This window comes from Clytia hemisphaerica, unplaced genomic scaffold (genome assembly GCF_902728285.1).
Source record: "Clytia hemisphaerica strain Z4C2 unplaced genomic scaffold, Clytia hemisphaerica genome assembly, whole genome shotgun sequence".
NCBI classification, from domain to species: Eukaryota; Metazoa; Cnidaria; class Hydrozoa; order Leptothecata; family Clytiidae; genus Clytia; species Clytia hemisphaerica.
In genome coordinates, this window is record NW_027104573.1 from 118,271 (window position 1) to 138,933 (window position 20,663).

Genomic DNA, 20,663 nt, shown 5'->3' on the forward strand with positions numbered 1-20,663 from the left:
CAAAGGTTTCTCCGATTTTTGCCACCAATGGATCTTTTCGTAAATTACATTACGAACATCACTTGCCTCGTTTTGAAATTATTGCCATGGTGATTACCTCCCAGCGGATTTTATCCCGGGGGGGGGGGGTACTAGGGTTGGTGAATGAGGGGTATGTGCGGACGGGACCTCCGAAAACCGACCCTTAGAGAGACCAAATTTTAGTGAAAAAGTGACCCTTAGAGAGACTTTTTCGAAAAGTTTTGTCTGATTTTCAAAAATTTCTACCCTTAGTGAGACTTTTTTGTAATTTTTTCTCTCAAAATCAAATTTTTTTTCTAAAAATCGTGATTTTTCCCACCCTTAGAGAGACTACTTTGAAATTTCCTGATTTTTGTAACCCTTAGAGAGACTTTGAAAGGTGAAAAACCCGACCCTTACCGTCCGCACATACCCAGCACCTATTTTTGCCTAAGTACCCCCCCCCCGGGATTTTATCAAAACTACTTTTTATCATAAAAAAGTCTCAAGGGACATAATCACCATGGTAATTGTTTGAATACGAGGCAAGTGATGTAATTTATGAAAAGGTCTATCAAAAGTCCAAAAGACAAAATTTTCCGCAAAAAAGGATAAAACAAGTGATACTTTTATGGACCTACCTGTTTATAAAACGAATGATAAAAGTTTAATGAAGGCAATGTAGAAACAAAAACTGAATAACTTAAAATTGTTGGTGCCAAATTTTTTTTTCGAAAAATGAACTTTAATTGTAATTACACTGTAATTCTCGTCTTTGCACAAAAAAATAGGACAAACTAATGAACAGATTTTTCACAAAGTCCGAAAAAACCTATTTTTGGGCATTTTTGGGCCCAAAAGAATATTTTTTTGAAAAATGAGCTTTTTCATATTTAGCACACTGTAATTCAATTCTACATCTGTGTACAAAAAATTAGGAAAAACTAATGAACAGATTTTTCACAAAGTCCAAAAAACCCTATTTTTGGGCATTTTTGGGCCCAAAAAAATATTTTTTCGATAAATGAGCTTTTTTATATTTAGCACACTGTAATTCTACGTGTTTGTACAAAAAATTAGGAAAAACTAATGAACAGATTTTTCACAAAGTCCAAAAAACCCTATTTTGGGGCATTTTTGGGCCCAAAAAAAATATTTTTTCGAAAATCAGGCCCCGTCACATTTTGGTAATCACCACTTTGCACCTTTGTACCAAAAATCACAAAATTGGTAACAGACGAACGGACGAACACAGGTTAATTTATAAGACCTTCAGGTAGGTCCAAAAAGGACAAGTTACTTACTTCCCAGAGAGGTTTCTTGTTCCTTCATGTAGCTTAGAATCAAATCATGAAGATAAAACAACAAACTGACATCCATCGAGACGTGGATGGCATCATCAAACGTCGACAGAAATGACATCTCCACAAAATGAACACCTTGAGCTGTCGGGAAATTCAACTTGGAAACACGTTTTCCATTATAAATGAGTCTTTTAGAGATCAATGACGTCATCGGTTGGTCATGCTCCGTTGTTAGTTGCACTTTCAGGCGCGGTAGAGCTAAAATGACTTCTGATTCGTTTTCATAGCGGACTTTAGGAGCGAAGGAGACTTTTCGTGAACCACCTTGACCTTTAGTGAGGGAATATTTTTCGCTAACTTCTTCTTTCTTAGAGCTAGAGGCTTTCATTGGAATCTCATCATCACTTGTGGTGTTTACGAAGTTCAACCATTCTTGAACTGGGGCGCCTAGAGCGGGTGGATTTCGACGCCCTCGTGAAACACGCCTAACCGTCGCCATAAAATCTGAAAAGCAAATGTATAGTAAAATCATAAAATAATAGTTGAAGTAAGAATCGGTGGAACCTTATACAAGAATGGTCCATGGATCTTTAATCATCCTCCTTTCTTCAGTGAATCAAATTCCCTTTTTTTCAATAAAGCTTTATTCTTCAATTCAATATTTGAGGCAATATCTAAAAGTTTAATAAAGGAATCAGACTTCGATCCTTACCATACATATTGACCGTAGATTTTCTTCGCTCAGTGATCGTATGTTTTTCTGATTTTCCAAGTTTAAAAGTCACATCATGAACACATGCAGCTCGCATCACTTGGCAACTTTTCTCCACAACTCGTGTCTCACTCGTGAACTGTAAACTCGGTTCGCACACTGTAAACAAGCCCCAGTTCTGAGTTCGGAAATTTGCACCATGAAAACAAGCTAGTGATGCGAAATTTCCACATAAACTCAAGCGTCCGCCGAGGACAACATTGCGGTCGGGAATGCGCGCAGGTAAGTTGTTCAATTGTAAACCGTAAAGCCCGTTCATCAGTTCGATCCAATGTTGATATTTCAAAACTGAAGGAAAAGTTTACAATTCTTTGGTTAATTTCGTTATATACTTAGTCCCTAAGAAGCTAAAAATTTAATTTTAAAGAATCTACATTTAAGTGAAAAATATCTGAATCTTTTAAATAACACACCATGTTTATTATTCATGTTTCAAATGGTTATTTCAAAGATCTGATTTTTAAAAGGTTACAATAAGGATACAAGCCCATTTGAGCAAAACAATCTGAATTTCGTTAGCCTTTGTTCAAAATAAGTCTTAACTAAGACTCAATACTTACTTGGTTCGTTTTCGCTTTCCATTTCATTTTCTTCGGGAACTTTCTGCATGTTGATGGATGAATAATATCCTCCTCCTCCTCCAGGTGTGTTGCTCTGACTCAACGTGTGTAAGGCTCGAATACCACTCCTATGTTGCTGATCTAAAAAGTCTTGCAGCTTGACTACCATCTTGGCAAGATCGGTTGCCGTAGATCTTGAAATAATGATTTGTAAGTCATCCCACCTCGTGTCACAATTGATATAGATTTCACAAGATTTGAGTTCCGCTGCATTTCCGCTTTCCTTAGTTGTGGACGTGGACACGGAACTGTTGAAAGAGGTATCGCCGCTTCGTGCTGATTCGCCTATAGCGAAAAAAAATTCATACATGAAAATAATTCGATAATGTAAAAGAAGGTTTTATCAGTGGCCAAAGCAAGGTTTTTGGTCTGAGACGGAAAATAGACTTTTCACAGCAAATTAGCAAATATACTTGAAATTTGGTGAATAATGCAGAATTTTGAAACCTCTTTATATTCTTCACTGAGACGGAATAACTTTTACAATGGTGTTTTTTGTCTGCTGTTGTTAAAGAGTAGTGATCAATCGATTAATATTGAACTGAGAATCGAACGAGGAAGCTTTCCAGGCCGTTTGACTCGTCACGTTCGCAAGTAAAACCACGAAGCTTTATATAGACCCTGGAGGCAGTTCATCGATCTCGGTATCCGCATCGAGAGCGCTAGATCTACTTTGTTTGGACACAAGTGATATAGCGTTTGTCGTTGAAGTATACTCACCACTATTTTGTTCAGAAAGATTTTCAGGGATGAGCCAATGATCTTCCAGCTTACAGCTGAATGAGGATAGAGAGGCCATGACAATACTGGAACCCATGTAATCAAGTCGCACTTCACCTTTACTCATGGCGATGTTGGCGTAATGGAAAGGAGTATCACCGTAATTTTCAACAAATTTACCTGAAAGGAGATACAAAAAAGCGGCGTGACATCTCAGGGATAAAGTGCGTCTTGAAGAGAAGTTATTAATTAAAGTACTTAAGTAGGTATCTATAATTAGTATCTAGGAATTTCTGTAATACACGGATCAAAATAATGTGAACGAAATGTAGGCCAAAATTAAGAACGTATTTCCTGAGATGCAAGTCATTCCCTTCCTTCTCTCTTTAAGTGGAAATTTCAGAAAATACTAGTTCAACAAAACAGAAAGAACCCCTAAATATGCATCATCATCAATCATGAAGTATATTACTCACCATCGACTGCGATTTCATAGACTTCGATATAACCACCGATAACACCACCATGTGCATCTAAAGCACCTTGACGAACGGAAAGATCGATGGATGCTGAACTCAACCCGATATTGTTAATCAAAACACTTGCGTTTGTTCGCAAGTCGTTTGTACTCCATCTAGGAAAATCAAAAAGGAGGGTTAAAAATTCAAGAAATGAATCTAGAGTAAAAAAAGTAAAGGTAAAAAGAACAAAAGTTTAGTTAAATATAGAAATAGAAATACTGTATTTTTAAGGGGCTTTTCACTACAGCTACAACCGTAGAATAAGTAAATTTAATTCTACAGGTGGAATTTAGAAAAAAATAGAATCAGAAAATAGAATGCATTTACGTGGCTTGGCCCATAGTATTTCCCATATTGGTAGAGACATCGACACGTGATACATTAACGGCAATGATGACACGAGTTTCCCATTCTGCAATGGGTGACGTACTGACGTTCTCTGGACCATCAATCTCGTCAACGTCAGGGTCAGAGACGGAACTTGAGCTGTCGTTCATCGTGGTGGTGTTGGTCTTCGAATCTGATGAAAATGAAAAAGATACCAATTCGTCAAGTTTATGCAGTTGACTAGAAGATTGGCCATTCTTTTTGACGATTTCTTTGATAAAATATATATGGTTCTCTAACGATGCCATTGCTGGTATGATAAAAGTTGATCCCATGCCCAGAAATCTACTTTGAATGTTTCATTTTTGAAAAAAGTGTCAATTTCTTAAAACCTTAAAAAAAAGTTACGGTCTGCAAGGTCACGTAAAGGTAAAGTAAAACCTTTACCTAGGAAATCATTTGATTAGCTAGATTTACGGCGAGCTTACCTTTTGAGTTTGACCCAATGAAGTCGAAAAGATACATGCTGTCATTGCGTGCAATATTTGCACTCTTGGGAGCAGGGAATGGACTTGCAATCAAATTGCTCAAAAAAGTTGTCCCACTGCTGACGGCTCGACGATGTGTCATTACTGAAAAGAGAAAGATACAAACGTGACTTACACCTCAGGGATTCTTTCACATGGAAATCATGGTATTCTATGGAATTCTTCGGTAAGAATGGATAATGCAAAAACTATAGACCAAGTTCGTGAAAACTGGCTGCACAAAACCCTAAGCCAAAATACAACAAATTCTCGGACGGAAAAAGTGTACGCACAAATTCGCATGAATTTCAATAAGATTGAGACAAAGAATCTATAGTAAACCTCGTTGGATTGTTTCTACTCTAGTTACGGAGAAATCCTTCCTTCCTCATTGCATCCGTTCAAAATCATACGTAATGAAATTAAGAGGGGGGTTATTACCTGGCGTTCTGTTTCCACGGTTTGTTTTTGGTGTTTCTTGAGCCGCTGGAAGAATGGGTTCTACTACGGGTTTCGGTTGTGAAGGCTCTGAAGGCGTCGCTTTATTTGATTGGTTCATAGTGTTTTGTGTTGCTAAGGCTCCTTCTTTACCGAGGAAAATGCGTTGCATGAGAGAACGTTTGTACCATGCTTTTGGAACATCCAGAATCTCATTTAATCGCCTCATGTCGTAGTTGAAAGCTGCCGAACCAATATCACAAATTGCTAGAGAGAAAAAGAGTGTTTTAAAGTGACAGCGAGTCACATAAGGTGCATTACCGGTGTTCTTGCTGAGCTTTGCACATGTGTGCTCTGACAAAGAATCTCCTGCTTAAAGACAAATGGTTGAATTCCTTCACAAGTAATGTCTCTTTAAGGCTTAAGTCCAAAGAAGTATTTCTGATGAAACTTACCAGAGATTTGAACCGATGTCTTTTGGTCATCTAAATTTTTGATGGTGTTTCGTGACAGATTGAACTTGATGAATTCCACATTCAAACTCAACGAATCTTTGCGACCAGACATCTGTTGGTTGCGCGACGCTCTTGAATCTTTACGGCGATCTGAAAACATTGCGGAGCCCACGCGTGTGTCTGCGGAACTTCCATATTGTTTACCGTAAGGATGGAAAATGCAAAAAGAGAATTTCGCCAAACATACTGTGAAACTTGTTCCTGATTTGACTTCACTTGTTTCTGTTGATGTGTTAGATTGATAAGAGGAGCTTGTCGATGTTCGCGGCCGACCAGGTTTTTTCCGTAAACCAGGGCAACCGGATGAAGGTTGTTTGGGAGGCGTTGAAGTAATGGCGAAATCAAGCGAAGGAATCCTCAGGAGACATTCCACTTTAGAGATTGGGAAACAACTGAATCGAATATCAGAGGGCTGGACACGGATCAGGACAACTACGTCAACAGGGAAGGAGTAGAGGCTAGACCCCGATGACGAGAGCATCGAGCCTGTACCAACTGTTGATTCGTTATCGATTGATTGGTTCGTATCTTCAACGTCCTTCATCATGATTGGTTCAAAAGCTTTCTCCAAGTAGTCTAACAATGAGGGTTTCACTATGGTCTCCTTAGAAAGAGACTCTACCTGTACTGAAGCGTTCAAAGTGGCAGATTTACTCAATAAGGGTCGGTTGATTGTGCTTCCAGTTACTGAAAGATTATCCAGATCAGTAGAAATGTTCTTTGTTTCTGACGTGAATTTGGAGAGGTAGTATAAACGAACTTTGACACCAGGTATTAGCAGGAGGGTGTGTTCCGTGGTGGAGGGCGGGTTGTTTGTGTTAAGAATGTTACCAACAGACCTCATCGGGCGTAACATCCTGTTTCGTTGAGGAGGCGGCATATCTGTGGTGTCAGATGTTCGACGGGGCTTTTCTGTATCCCTGAAGTAAAAAGAAAATTAAATTGAGAGTATAAGACTTGAAAAATGGTACAGTTTTTGCCGGTTTAACACAGGGGGGATAGGAAAAACACAGGGGAAGGACCAGTTTGGGTGTTGTCTGTACACAGACATAGTATCTACGGCTAAATTCAAAACTCATTGTCGTAGAGGGTCTGTTGTCATTGTCTTTTCTCAGTTGAGATTTTTCAAACCGATGGAGTGTTGGTGAGAGAGGGGAGACGACGAGAGAAGTGTTGCTATTTATGAATTATACTTCGTCGCAGAGGTCTCCGTACGTTAATTTTTTTTATGAAACAGACCATACAAACGTGAGAGTTTTGGTGGCGAATTTAGTTAATCAGACAGGAACAACTCATACAATATTGTGTAAACTTACTTATTAGGAGTTGTTTCCAGATTCTCGGTGGAACTTGAGTGAAGGGTACATTTCCCTGATTCAATATCAATCACCATATTGAATTCAAAGTCCAAAGCTTCGGCAGCCGGCACAGCCGTAGACCGGTTGGTATCAGAATTTTCCGATCGCAAATCGTGCGTTGAATCAGAAAATTTGACTTGCGTTGGAGCTTTTGGTGGAAGATCTTCAGAGTAGTCTTCCAAGTTCAATTTCCTAATAGCGGGTTTTATGATAGGAGGGAGAGGCTCGGTGTCGATGCTTTCAACGAAAGGTCCATCAATTTCGTCTGCCGTACTTTTCGTCGATTCGATCAAACTGATCGACCGCTTATGGCTGATTTGACTCTTTGAGCGGACTAGCTTGTTGGCAGAATTGCTGCCAGGTTGCAGATGCGTGCTACTGCGAGAGAACGATCGACGGCGCCATGACGTATCCATTGTCGAACGTCGTGTTTTACGACGGAAGCGTTTTTTGACGTCTTTAAAGAATTCTTTGGAGAGAAGATTTTCAATTTCTTGAAGTTGTTTCACTTCACGTTTAATGATCTCTGGGTGAGCTCCATCACGTCTACAAAAAAATGGTAAGATAAAATTTTATTTACTAATCCTTCGAGTTTCGACTTACACCAAAGATAAAGCCACTTAAGTTGCACGCGGCCCAATTGGTTTTCACACAACCACTGGATTGAAAGCAACATTTATGACCAGATTTTTTACTATTATCTAGGAAGTTCTAAATTTTATAACATCTCTGCCAGCATGGTGTCTTGAAATTTGAAATATTTCCAGTGCATTTTATCGATGTATCGCTTGTTTTGTATGAAAACTTACATAGTTTACTTAGATTTATTAGCGAGTATTAACTTGTTTTCAAATTGATTTTGACCTATTAAGGATTGTTTCCTTTTTCAAGACAGAAAAATCTATGTGGATGAAAAGAAATACCTTAGTTCATTTACAAGAGTGGTCTGAATGAGAAGTTGTTTCTCCAAAGAATCTTCTTCCCAATGATTTTGAAGGTTCAAAGACATCTTCCTCGTTGCTTTCTTTTCGCCCTCACCATCAATCAGATCTTGTGCTACCGCCCCATCCAAATGGGTGTCGGGTGTTTTCTCTTTCAATGTTTCAAAATCTTCTGCAACAGAAGAGATATCAGCGACATCAGATTCACCAGTAAGGGTGGTCAACGCCTTGATGAGTGCACTCAAGCGCTTCCCTATGTTTGTATCAAGATGGACATCAACGCCGCACATCTTCCAAAATAAAGTCATGATCCATTTTCCAGGTTTTTGAGCTCCTTCAGTGGGAGTCTCAGGTAGAATGGTTCTCGAGCATAATTGGTATGTTCCTTCGGGAATAATGTCTATAAAAAAGTTACAATAAAACTCAGAAAATAAATAGCACACAAACTTCAAGAATGAAAATTACTGAAGGAAAAGTTCGACACTTTGAGATAAGCCATCCATTCTATGAATAATAATAAGAACATAGAAAATAAAACATAACACATTCTTGTAACAATATATCTTTTTCAAGTCGAGAAACACGTAAGAGGTCGAAATATCGTTAAAAAAATGTTTTATGTTTTATTTTGATTTGATTACACATCACATGACTATTTTATGTTTCACTCATTTAATGAATAATGTGCTATTTGTTCCCAATCCTTAACTCTTCCATGACTTGTGTGGCCGGCCCAAACGTTGCCCAAACTTCAACCAATCATATTTCAAAAACAAAACTTTTCAATGGACTTGCTCAGCTACCTTTGTAGCCAGAGTAAAAAAGACGAGAGATTATTCGAAATTCTCTTTCAAAATGTACATCTCTTCGGAAAGGTTTTAGATAAAGATAATAATTGTCAAGAAACTTACACGTGTTCATAATATCTTCATCATTGAGTGACCACGTGTTTTCCATGTGGTTGAAATTATCTGCCAGACGTAAACAGAACTTCTTGAAGTGACCAGTACTGACAAATGAGCCACTGCTGCAACACGTCACTGATGCTTCAAAGGCGGTCACTAGTAATGCAGGGCCTGGTTCAGTGTCTGAAAAGAAATGTTTTCTTAATTTACTATTTGGTTTCGGATACAAATTTTCTTTCAACTCAAGGGTTTTGACCTAGGGCAAACCCAACAAGGCGAACAAGCAACTGTTCAAGGTTTGGATTCCCATAAATTTACATGAGCCTGAATTCTTCTGTAAGGTAATCATTAGGACCACATATGAATGATTAAATTTAGAGAGAATTTTTACCTGCAAAGTTATTTTGAGTGTTTAGCGACAGATTGTTGGTGTTCCGTTCTTGAGGCTGAAAAGTTATAGTCATATAGTTTATCATATTGAAATGTGCAATTACAAACACCAAAGACTTTCACTAGACTTGCAATATGGTAATGAGAATAGACATGGTCAATTAAAGTAGTACCAAACCCATCTTGGCGAAAGAACCGTGGTAAAAAATTTCAAAAAGCAAGAATCGCATTCGGGTTGGTACAGACTATTAAAGTAGTTACATACCTGAACTTCTTTGATAGGGAGACAAACGCCAAGTCCTTCCACAGTGACTTGCAAAATCAAATAACTCGACAATTCATCCATGTTTGCTTGTTGAGGTAATTTGTTCAAAATATGTTCAGCAACGGCTGGAAACTGAAAACAGAATAACGGATTTCACGATAAGACAAAAAAATGAACCAGAAGGTCAAAAGATAATACAATTATAGATAGTTAAGGAAAAAAATGATCAACGAAACAAAAATTCGTAGACTGTCTTTGGGCGAAAAATTATAAAAGTTGGGTTTAAAAAATCAAGTAGCAGTAAAATAAAATGTAGTTGAGAGTGATTTACCTCGGTCTTGAGAACGGCGCGTTGTTCCATCCAGTACTCGTAAGCGTTCTTATAATGAAGGTACACCAGAACTCCTTTGTCCACAGCTGATGGCATGACGAAAAGTTGTGGTTTACTCAGCGTGATCAAGATGGTTTCTTTGTCCATGTTGGAAGTTGTATGTTGCTTCTCCTACGGAAAAGAAGAACGAGAAACGACATTTTAGAAGTCAAGAATTAGAACCCAAATCATCTGTATCTTGTAGTCATTTGAATGAAAACGATGGTCCCTCAGAAAGTCATCGAGTTTTACATACACTACACAATATATTGACTATATAATGCTGAGTTCCGGGATTTTTTTTGAAAATGTATCTACAATATATTGCCAGCTTGATTTGCAATATTCCAGCAATATAGGGAGTATATTTACAAAAAGAAAATTCCTTATTATAATAGAAAACGCGTTGGTTACTTCGTACAGCTTTGTTAGCTTCTCTAATCTTAAGAAAAAATCCGCTAACCATATTCGAATATTGTTCGTCAATATATTGTGTAGTCTAAGTAGCCCTTTAAAAAGACGTAATTCGAATTGTCCTCATAACAAACGTCAAACAAATCTAAAAAAAAACCGTATATACAATCCATACCTTTAACAAGTTGCTGATGCCGAGAGAAGTATCGAAATTGGCGTAAACTGAATAAATGTTCTCGTTCGATGAATATGAATTCTAGAAGGAGAAATACAAGATTATCATTAAATGAAAAATGAAAAACTAAATCTGGATTTGGTTGCTTTGGCATGAGAATCGGGGAGTCATGTTTTTCAACAAGAAAATATAGCAAACTTTTTCCTTGTATGCCATGTGCGCGAGAATTACTAAACTGGGCTAACATGGGACATTGCATCGGTCTTCAACAAACATGTCTCATAAAAACCATCTCACCTTATTGAAAAAGCCAAGAGCGATGTTGATATCCACTTGAGCTTGCCCATATACTTTCACTGGGTTATCTAAAAAATAATGATTTCCAGTCAAAGTGAATTGCTTGCCATGAAATGTCGTTTAGATGCTTGCCACTGCAAAGTTGAAAATCCCTATATGATTGAATTTCTTAATTTATCCGTTCATCAATTGAGAGAAAAACTTCACTCAAAAAATGATTTCCAGGCAAATGAAATTGGTTGCCATGCAGACAGAAAAACTTCATTTGAACATATCCTTCACCTATTGTCACAAATTTTTTTGTACTAGATGCTCTAGTTTAGACGGCCGACTTTCTGCCCTGCTTATTCTAATTGTTAGAATAGCCAAAAAAGTGAGCAAAAAGTTGACAATTGAAACATTACATTAGTTTGAAAAAAATTAAAAGAAGCCATTGCATTGACGTCAAAAGAGATCGACAATAAAGGCCGGTCTCCACTTGCGCGCACTTCGATCGCGCTTTTTCGAGCAAAGCTTCCACGCTATTGGTCAAAAGAAAAATGAAGCAACTCCATTGGCGCGAACTGACGTAACGGTTGAAAAAAGTTGAAATGTGTTCAACTTTTTTTTCAAGCGCGCGCTATATTTTTATGACGTAATCTTTTTTCCAAGCAAAAAGGATTGAAGCCCAAAAGTGCGATCGTATCGCGCGCAAGTGGAAACCGGCCTTAAGAATAGGCAGGACGAAAAGTGTTGTGGTCTAAGCCAGAGCTAAGAGAACAATTGATTTAGTGTTTCCTTACAAGGCATATTGAGTACTGAAGAAGATGGATTCTGATTGGTTATTTCCATGGTCAGTTCGCCTGTCTTTAAACGAATACCAGTATTTGAAGGCGTGGTCGCTGTCACTTGAATACCCTGAAGTAGAAATGAAAGAATGATTTGATTCCTAAACAAAGTTCCAAAAAACGTCAAACGGCCACTTTTAACTATCTCTAAACTACTTTATCCGCGATATTGAGGCCCCGCGAAACCTTTTCTCAGTACAAATCAATTTGAGAATTCTATAAAGAAGCGCGCAAACTTTACCTTTTGAATCGCAAGTCCTACCTGAACCACGCAAACTTTACCTTTTATATCGCAAGTCCTACCTGAACAGCGCAAACTTTACCTTTTGTATCGTAAGTCCTACCTGAACAGCGCAAACTTTACCTCTTGTATCACAAGTCCTACCTGAACCGCTCAAAGTTCACCTTTTGTACCGCAAGTCCTACCTGAACCGCGCAAACTTCACCTTTTGAGCCACAAGTCCTACCTGAACCGCGCAAACTTCACCTTTTGCATCGCAAGTCCTATCTAAACCACGCAAAACTTCACCTTTCGTATCGCAAACTTCACCTTTCGTATCGCAAGTCCTACCTGAACCGCGCAAACTTCACCTTTCGTATCACAAGTCTTATTTGGACCGCGTAAACTTTACCTTTTGTATCGCAAGTCCTACCTGAACCACGCAAACTTCACCTCTTGTATCACAAGTCCTACCTGAACCGCGCAAAGTTCACCTTTCGTATCGTAAGTCCTACCTGAACCGCGCAAAGTTCACCTTTTGTACGCAAGTCCTACCTGAACCGCGCAAACTTCACCTTGTGAGCCACAAGTCCTACATGAACCGCTCAAATTTCACTTTTTGTATCGCGAGTCCTACCTAAACCACGCAAAACTTCACCTTTCGTATCGCAAACTTCACCTTTCGTATCGCAAGTCTTACCTGAGCCGCGCAAACTTCACATTTCGAATCGCAAGTCTTACCTGAACCGCGCAAACTTCACCTTTCGTATCGCAAGTCCTACCTCCTACCACCTGAACTGTGGAAAATTGATCACGTGATCCTTACTGATTCACACAAAAGAGAATTGACTTGAATTGACTTGTAACTTATCAGGCGGTATTACCACCGCTCACCTGTAAAGCAACTTTGATAGAGTAAATCATAGGGACAACTTGTTGCGGTTGTTGTTTGGTTTCTTCGACGTTTGCTGATCGCGTACGATGAAGAAGAGGGACTTGTTCTGTGTTGTCTACCACTTCTACAACTTCGTTGATCTCCTACACAAAGTGAGAAGAAAATCTCGAGTTAACAGTCTCTAAATGGTATAACGAATAAGTGAAATGAATATTCAGGAAAGTAGCATTATTTATCCAAAGTTATTATTGATCTGGTTTGTAGAAATTTTAAAGCACCAATAAAATACCAATGCCAATACCAACAAGGCTAATGATTGAATATTAATATTACAGAGCTTATTGGCTCTCGTATGCTTTTTTAGGACTATCAATGTTTGCTAACTAATGCGAACAGACAATAAAGCCAAACTGTGCCAAAATATAACATACCTTAACAAAACCCTTCTGAAAGAAGATAATATGGTTCAATAAATCAGTGGTCAGATTCTGTTCCAGACTTCCAATATTGACGCTGACGCTCAAGTAACCATGACTACGTGTATTGGATGTAGGTGCAGTAGTCGTATAGTCATTGACCGTTGTCGAGTCTTGATGAATTTCCAAGTAATGACCTTCCACCTTGATCCGTGGTAAATCGATGTGTGTTGTTGGCGGAAGTGGCACCACGTGAACCTGATATGATGGTATTGTATTGAAAGATAACTTGGTTGTTACCATTGAGTTTGAAGCCCAAAAGGGACTAGAGAGGAATCTACAACCTTTCTCAAGCAAGAAAAAGAGAATCTTAAGATTTTCCCCACAATTAGAAATGTTGTGTAAAACCAAAATAGGACGCATCATATCCCATCCAGGAGTTTCGTATCTAGCCCCTTCGCAGCTTTAAAATCAATTTTTGTAACACCACAAAGAACTGGGGACCACAGGAAAGAATATATCAAGCTCTTATTCAGTTTAACATGGTTTTATAATTTTAATTAAAAAGATTAGTTTCTAATTTGGGCAGTAGTCAACCGAAAAGATCAAAAGGCAAAAGTAATTTGTATAACTTTAATAAAAAAAACGTGTATTGTTTGACAAACCTTTGTGTTGAAGGAGAGCACGTGATAAGGTAAATCACAGAAGAATCGAGCTTTCGAACTCAAATTACCCCATGCGTTAATCTGCTCGATCTAAAAGAAAGAAGCAAGAGAATTCGTAAATTGATTCGAGGTAGATTTTACGCTAAATCCAGCGTTTATATGAAAACCACACGGGCCATGCGTCTTTGACGAGAGATAAGAGGTTTCATCTTTCATCCAAATGTCTCGAGACTAGCACTACAAGAATAGACTACAATGAAATTGAGACTCATTGGCAGCATCCAAAATGAGTTAGGTCGTGTAAATAACTATATTGTAACAAATCAATTTTCTTCCCAATGTGCATCAGTATAAGTAAAAAGTTTACCTTATACTCCACTCTCAACGAAGGGAGCAATGCAGCACTGATCAAAATACTGTTTGATGTGACTCGGAACGAGGCTGATGATGAGATCGAGGCTAGAGAATCTTTCATGCTTGTGACGTCAATGTTGGTGGTTAAGGGAACAGGTACTTCTCTAAAAAACAAAGCAACTAATTTTAGATTCATCATGAAATTTTCATTTTTTATTCTAAATCTCAAATTGTGGCAACCTTGGTCTAACCTAGTGACATCAAAGTAAATACTTTATTTTTCTGACATGGAAACAAAACGGTCACATGATAAATCTAGGAGATGTCGAAGTTTTAAAAACACTGGCAGATCAATGAAGTACCTCCTGGATGCTCTGTAATCATCAAACTCGATGAAATGTTTTTGCAATCTTTTAGAGAAACGAGTGACAGTGCTCCTCAAAGCACCAGGGTGTTGTGGGATGTCAACGGCGATTGGTCCAATTGAAAACAATGAATGTTGATGACCTCGTTCATTGACGCCATGTTTGTCGAAATTGGAATGTAAGCCATGGGAACGGTATATCTTGCATGTCAACAGGGTCCTGGAAAAAGAAGAGATCGTTTGCAAAGGAGAAGATTCTGGCATATTCCTTCTCAAAAGTACTGATGACCTTTCTTTAGAGGAATTTATACAGCAGCATCATAAGTTGACGTTATTAAGATAATACGGTTATCAGACCAGAAATTACAGGTAGTTATAATAAAATTTAGCGGCAGTAGCCACTTTAGTAGAGCATCCAGCTACGGTTCGCAAGGTTTTGGCTTGGGTTCTACCCCTGGTCGGGTCATACCAAAGATTGGTAACAAAATAGTACTTGATGCCACTCTGTTTGATGCTCTTCAGTTAAAGGAAGAATCAAGGGTAAGTGGAGCAATCCAGGGAGGAAGGATGGTGCCCTCCCCTATCTTCGGGTAGACAGCTATCGAAAGAGTACCCTTCGGGTCGCCTCCGTGTTCGTAGACTTACTTGTATTTGATGCATCCGTTAGGTTAAGCAGACTTACTTAACTATTATCATAACTAATATAACTTCCTGTTTCTATTACACGAAATGGATCAGAGTTAGAATATGGGAAGAGTGAAGTATATGCGTATGTAAAATGAGAAGGAAATACAAACCTTGAGATTCTGAGGTCTGGTTGTTCTTCATGTAGAAAATGATGGTGGGAACTAAACGAAGAGAAATGTGCAAAAAAGGTGCTCTTTAAATGGTCAAACTTTAATTTAACATATAAATACTAATTTAGCATACTTTAAACGCTTGAGAGAATTAGTTTCTAAAGTTCCTTCGATTACAAATCTTAAGGTATCAGCACAACACGCTTTCCGAAAAAAATCGTCATTGGAATCATTTCAAAGCCTGAGAATTTTTTTTACGGACAAAGTTAATGTAAACGCCACTCACAATTGAACATAAATAAATTTAAAGTATCGTCAAAGTTTAAATTTTGTTAGGTTTAAGTTGTAGTTTTTGGTCGATAACGTCATTCGTAACATTTACACTTTTTTTAAGGTTTGGATTGTTTATCGTGAAGTTTTAGTGTTTTAATGTATTTAGGATGAATGTGCAGTGCAGAGTGTTTTGTCCCACCTGGAAGTGTACGTAAAATAGATATAGCTGTTTTTGCTTGTATTTTCGTATAAATAGTAAAGTAGTAGTTCATCGTGTAATCGTAAAACGGTAGAGATTTAGTTTCGATGGTAACCGAGATTGTGTTTACTTACTCTTTCAGTGCTCGAACAGATTCAATGAGGTTAATCTTCAGTCGATCCAAATGCAACGAAATCAACAGTTTGTTGTTTGGCGCTAAAAAAAACCCCAAGTGTGTTGTAATGTAATACATATTAAACCCAAGTGATTGTTCACAATTAGAGTAGGGTAGTATATTTGTATTCTTCACCACGGAAAGCCTAGTGATGTACTCATTTTTTTATAAGCCATGTTCTAGCTCATTTTATGAACAATTTGCTTTGACAACCTGGTATTATACCATATGTATGGTTACTGGGCATATGGTTAAATCATCAAAAAAAGCTTTTACTTTACGAGAAATTGGCTTATTTGAAAGCTGGAGCCTTAGTAGCCTTGTTGCTTATAAAAAGAAGTGTACTTTGCAACCAATAAGGTTTCATAATTTCGAGGGGAAAACAAGATAATGTGTACTAAAAGCACACAATTAATTTCTAGTGAGACTTCGGACGTCGTGCCAATAAAAAACTTGAAATGTCCTGATGTATTATAGAAGAAAAGAATTCATTAATGGAACCATTGCAATGTCTTCTGACATTACATCAGCAATGTCTTCTGACATTACATCACGGAGCCAACAGCTGATTGGTTGTACACTTGCAACCAATCAGCTGTTGGGTGCGTGGAAAACATTGCAATGGTGTTTATCATGAATACAAACCTTCTTTCTTTTTGAAAGGGTCGACGACCGCAACATTGTTATTGGTTTGTTTGTTACGGTACAAACTACCGTTCAAATTACGCATTTCAAAACACAATTCCAATCCACTGATACTCGCAGTAACTTGGGCTTTTTTTATAGCAACAGTCCCTGTGACAGAGAGTGTTTTCTTGACATTCGAAGCATTTTCAACTGACTGTTTGCGCTCCTTCGTTGCGGTGTTCATTTTAGAAGTGGTGGATTCTGAATGACTAGGTTTTTCTTTGGACGTGCTTGCTGCAGGAGGAGTGAGCGGGTCAAAGGTCTGTTCGGTTACAGAAAGTAATACTTTACCAGCTCGAATGATATCGGGGACTCCTTTTTGAGAGGAAGCTGTATGAGAAGAAGTTAAAGATTCTTTTTAATGCTATAGAAAGGAGGTGCTGACAAAGTAGGATAAACAAAAGAATTCCTCGAAATTTGTTCTCGCGAAGTGCAAAATGGGAGAAGATTGTTTTTTCTTTTGTTTAGAAATGCTGTGTAAGCAGTTGGTAGAAATTACGTTAAATCCACACTGGTAGACTTGAACCCAAACTCCATCCGGCGTAAAGGTTGATTGGTGTATATTGAATTGAATGACAAAGATAATAAGATATCTAACAAACACTGTGTTGACGAATGTTCTATAACCTGGTTACGTACAATACTCACGTGATTGAAGAGCAGCAGACGGATTGGGAGGAAGAGCCAATGAAGCGAGGCCAGGTTGCGTTGTATACAGGTTCATGACATTATACATGTTTCGCCAGCATTTCGGTAAAGCTTCACCAGGACTTGAAAGAGGGCTTTTCAGATTCTTCCAATCAAAACCATTCTTCTCCTTCTGTTCACTCTTCTCTTTGGCAGCGAATTTCTCTTCTTCTTTGATGACGTCAAGTGTTTCGATGACTTGCAAGATGAGTCTCACCAAAGCAAAATTGACATGTTGGTGAATGTTAGCCACACTAACGGAAAAGACGACATCAGTTGCTAGATTCTCCTGGTGTACAGGAGTGGTAGTGATGGAAGGCTTCTGTGTACCGTTCAACAAAATCTGCAACTTGTTCAACACAAAGACAGGAGGAGTGTCTCTTTTATGCTCACCCTCACTCGAGGAGGTTGATGTGAGAAGCGTGACTTCAAATTCTTCTATACTAGCAACACTACGGAATGTATTCTCAACAAGAAAATCAGCCTCGTAATGAACTTTCTTCAACCCAATCGAAGTGAGTATAGCAACGAAAACTTCTGTAGCTTCTGCTAGTTGCATTCCACTCGTTGGTACACTTACAACAGGTGATTTGGCACGCAAAGCGTATATCTGATCCATACCAACGTCTTGTTTATCTATATAAAGAAAAAGATGATTGTTTCAGTTAAAAAAAAAGCAAATCCTGGTTTTCAAGGATTTTGATTTAAGTTTCTGATTCTATCGTTCTTTAGTTACGTAGGAAGAGTAAACAAGTAACACTGTATACCGTGAGGAAAAATGATCGGCATTAATTCAAAGCCTAAATATATGACACAACGTTTATCAGAAAATTTCCCCAAAGAGAGTTGCTCATAAGTAAGTAGTAGTGAGTATATTCATCTGGTAGCTGTCAGCGTAGTCAGAAATGAGGGAGTCTATCCCCTTTTCTATTTGCGCTAGACTTGGAAGATTCGAATGTTGAGGTGGAGCGCCACACCTACTCTCAGCTCCCAATAACTTATCGCCTAGATCTAATTACCCAATCTAAGCTACATGTTTTTTTTTATAAGCATACAAAAATCTGAAAACAGGCTCAGAGATGCTTAGGTCGAAAGCTTAATAAGGCTGAAAAATGCTTGAGGGGATGCTTAAATCTAAAGCATAAATTTAGGGAAATACTGAAAATCCGTGAAATTCCAGCCAACAAAAGCCAAAATCAGGAAAAATATATTTTTTGTAGGCTCAAGCAATGCTTGGCATACGCTTAATATTTTCCCATATCTGAGCCTAGATATGCTTATAAGTGCAATGCTTATAAAAAACATGTGCTCATTCTCTGAGTCGGTGGTGACCGGGGCTCAAATTCAGAGCCTTTGAATTGTGAGACAAATGCTCTACCGACTGAGCCATCTGGGCACGCTTGATAATGAGAATGATTAAGAAACGATTGCGATACCTGTTTCAAGGTTGAAGACATTATCTTCAGGTTTGTCATCCTCTAAAGCAGCAGTGGTAGGATGTGTTTTATTAGATTGTTCTCTCATGGGTGACTGGACTGCAGAGCTAGAAGCAGGTGATTTTGACATCCAATCATAAAGGGTTTGTTCTTTCTTTTGATGACGTTTCAGAGATTCTCGTTTGTTGTTTGGTTCTTCATGGTCAGTGTCCGAAGAATCACCACTGTCCGATGATTGAAGCAGAACGTCCGCTTCTGTATGTGTAGTGTCGAAGTTCTTTAACGGGATGTCTAAACAAAAGAAAACTTTGCCTTTAAAATGTGGGTTATTGTGGAAAGGAATGACAACCTTGTCCTTCAATCGAAGGAGTTTTTTAAAGTCAGTCAAAATGAGGATTAGAGTCTACTGGAGCTAAAGGCTACCCCATATTTTGCCAAAGTAGGCAACCTTAAACAGAAATGAATTTCGAGAATCTATCCATCTAATATGCCTTCGAATTCATGCGACAAAAAGAAAATTGACAACTATTTTTGTAAATCTAAACCACCGTTTTAAGATTCAAGAATAGAAATATCTAATAATTACCATTTTCTTCGATTAGTACATCAACAATTTCATCCTGAGCTCTATTTGCATTACCATCTCTTACGGTAACCGAAGGAGTACTCTCCGCATGCTCACGACTCAAGTACTCCAAATGTTTGGCGGGTAAATTACCACGCCCTACTACAGGCTTCTTCGTACGTCTATTGGTTGAAACAAAAATGTTTTGAACACCCTCAGCGCCGACGATGACCGTCTTCCATTGACGGGCCAATGCATATAATCCTGAAAGTCAAGTATAAAGAGCTACAGTTGACGTCAACTAAAATTTGACATTCTAAAGTTTGATTAGCTCCCGTTCTCGATAAAGCTGAAAGTCGCCGTCAGATTTCTCGAGTGTGTTCTTATAAACGACACTCTACTATTCGACATTCTATTATTTGATCCCTTGAAGGTATTTTGCTCTCTGATTCAATTTCTTCCATGCAAATACGCCTTTAAAGGGCGGAATTTATTATTCTTATTCTCGAATTATAATATACGATATCGAAATTTGATTTGAAATTGGAAAATATCGAATGTTTTTTCTTAAATCCGTGTAAATCGCCTCCCACTATTCGATACCTTGCCGTATTCGATAAAAAATCAAATCCTTTGAAAATTTAATTAGAAGGCGTCGACTGTAGCTAAATAGATCCGAACACCAATTAAATGGATAAAAAGTAGGGGGATGAACTCTGATATCAGTGGCAATGTTAAGAAAAACTATTTAAGTATAAAGCTACAAAGGGAATGGGGTGTTCCATTAAATTTCCTACGGGGTGGACGAGCCTTTTCAAGGCAAAAAAATAATCTTAGAAATGTATGGATACCCCCTGGAAAATGGCAAAATTTGCAAAAGAACCTTCTTACAAAAATTATTTTCATACCTTAAAAATGAGGGTGTACGAATTAAAATCATTCCTTACTCCCTGGTAATTTCAAAATAACCTTTTACCACCTGGAAAATGAAAAAATACCGTCAACTGCTCTAACTTGGGACTATCTGACAAAACATGGGACGGCAATTCGGCCACCATTTCACCGAACCTCCAAAGTCATTTGATTTGAGATAATGAACGGCGTATTAAAAAATACACAATTTCTCTTTCGCACCGAGTAGGCTTTTAAATCGAAATATGAAAAAAATCCGTAGTGGAACACACGCGAGTGTCTGTGCACTCTAAAAGGAACGAAGAAGTATGATTGATAAACTTGGTGGAGTT

At 38.2% G+C, this 20,663-nt stretch overlaps 1 protein-coding gene across 2 annotated transcripts in view; it reads right to left on the bottom strand.

Annotated features, from left to right (window-relative positions):
- The window catches only part of LOC136823468 (bridge-like lipid transfer protein family member 1), a 40,322-nt gene that overhangs the window by 605 nt on the left and 19,054 nt on the right, over positions 1 to 20,663 (bottom strand). Inside the window, exons 28-56 of one of the 2 annotated variants that reach the window (XM_067079662.1) lie at positions 19,441 to 19,683; positions 18,855 to 19,145; positions 17,380 to 18,054; positions 16,690 to 17,061; positions 16,004 to 16,085; positions 15,398 to 15,448; positions 14,599 to 14,820; positions 14,250 to 14,400; positions 13,883 to 13,972; positions 13,233 to 13,475; positions 12,801 to 12,944; positions 11,642 to 11,756; positions 10,860 to 10,927; positions 10,563 to 10,643; positions 9,935 to 10,105; positions 9,604 to 9,735; positions 9,340 to 9,394; positions 8,955 to 9,131; positions 8,026 to 8,443; positions 7,061 to 7,648; positions 5,685 to 6,664; positions 5,233 to 5,496; positions 4,753 to 4,896; positions 4,265 to 4,457; positions 3,893 to 4,050; positions 3,417 to 3,596; positions 2,637 to 2,981; positions 2,017 to 2,364; positions 1,305 to 1,808 (exon numbers count right to left, since the gene is read on the bottom strand). In XM_067079662.1, coding sequence (XP_066935763.1) covers positions 1,305 to 1,808; positions 2,017 to 2,364; positions 2,637 to 2,981; positions 3,417 to 3,596; positions 3,893 to 4,050; positions 4,265 to 4,457; positions 4,753 to 4,896; positions 5,233 to 5,496; positions 5,685 to 6,664; positions 7,061 to 7,648; positions 8,026 to 8,443; positions 8,955 to 9,131; positions 9,340 to 9,394; positions 9,604 to 9,735; positions 9,935 to 10,105; positions 10,563 to 10,643; positions 10,860 to 10,927; positions 11,642 to 11,756; positions 12,801 to 12,944; positions 13,233 to 13,475; positions 13,883 to 13,972; positions 14,250 to 14,400; positions 14,599 to 14,820; positions 15,398 to 15,448; positions 16,004 to 16,085; positions 16,690 to 17,061; positions 17,380 to 18,054; positions 18,855 to 19,145; positions 19,441 to 19,683 — 7,485 coding nt within the window. Of the gene's footprint in view, positions 1 to 1,304; positions 1,809 to 2,016; positions 2,365 to 2,636; positions 2,982 to 3,416; positions 3,597 to 3,892; positions 4,051 to 4,264; positions 4,458 to 4,752; positions 4,897 to 5,232; positions 5,497 to 5,684; positions 6,665 to 7,060; positions 7,649 to 8,025; positions 8,444 to 8,954; positions 9,132 to 9,339; positions 9,395 to 9,603; positions 9,736 to 9,934; positions 10,106 to 10,562; positions 10,644 to 10,859; positions 10,928 to 11,641; positions 11,757 to 12,800; positions 12,945 to 13,232; positions 13,476 to 13,882; positions 13,973 to 14,249; positions 14,401 to 14,598; positions 14,821 to 15,397; positions 15,449 to 16,003; positions 16,086 to 16,689; positions 17,062 to 17,370; positions 18,055 to 18,854; positions 19,146 to 19,440; positions 19,684 to 20,663 lie in introns of both variants that reach the window. The other variant, XM_067079661.1, reaches the window with a different exon arrangement.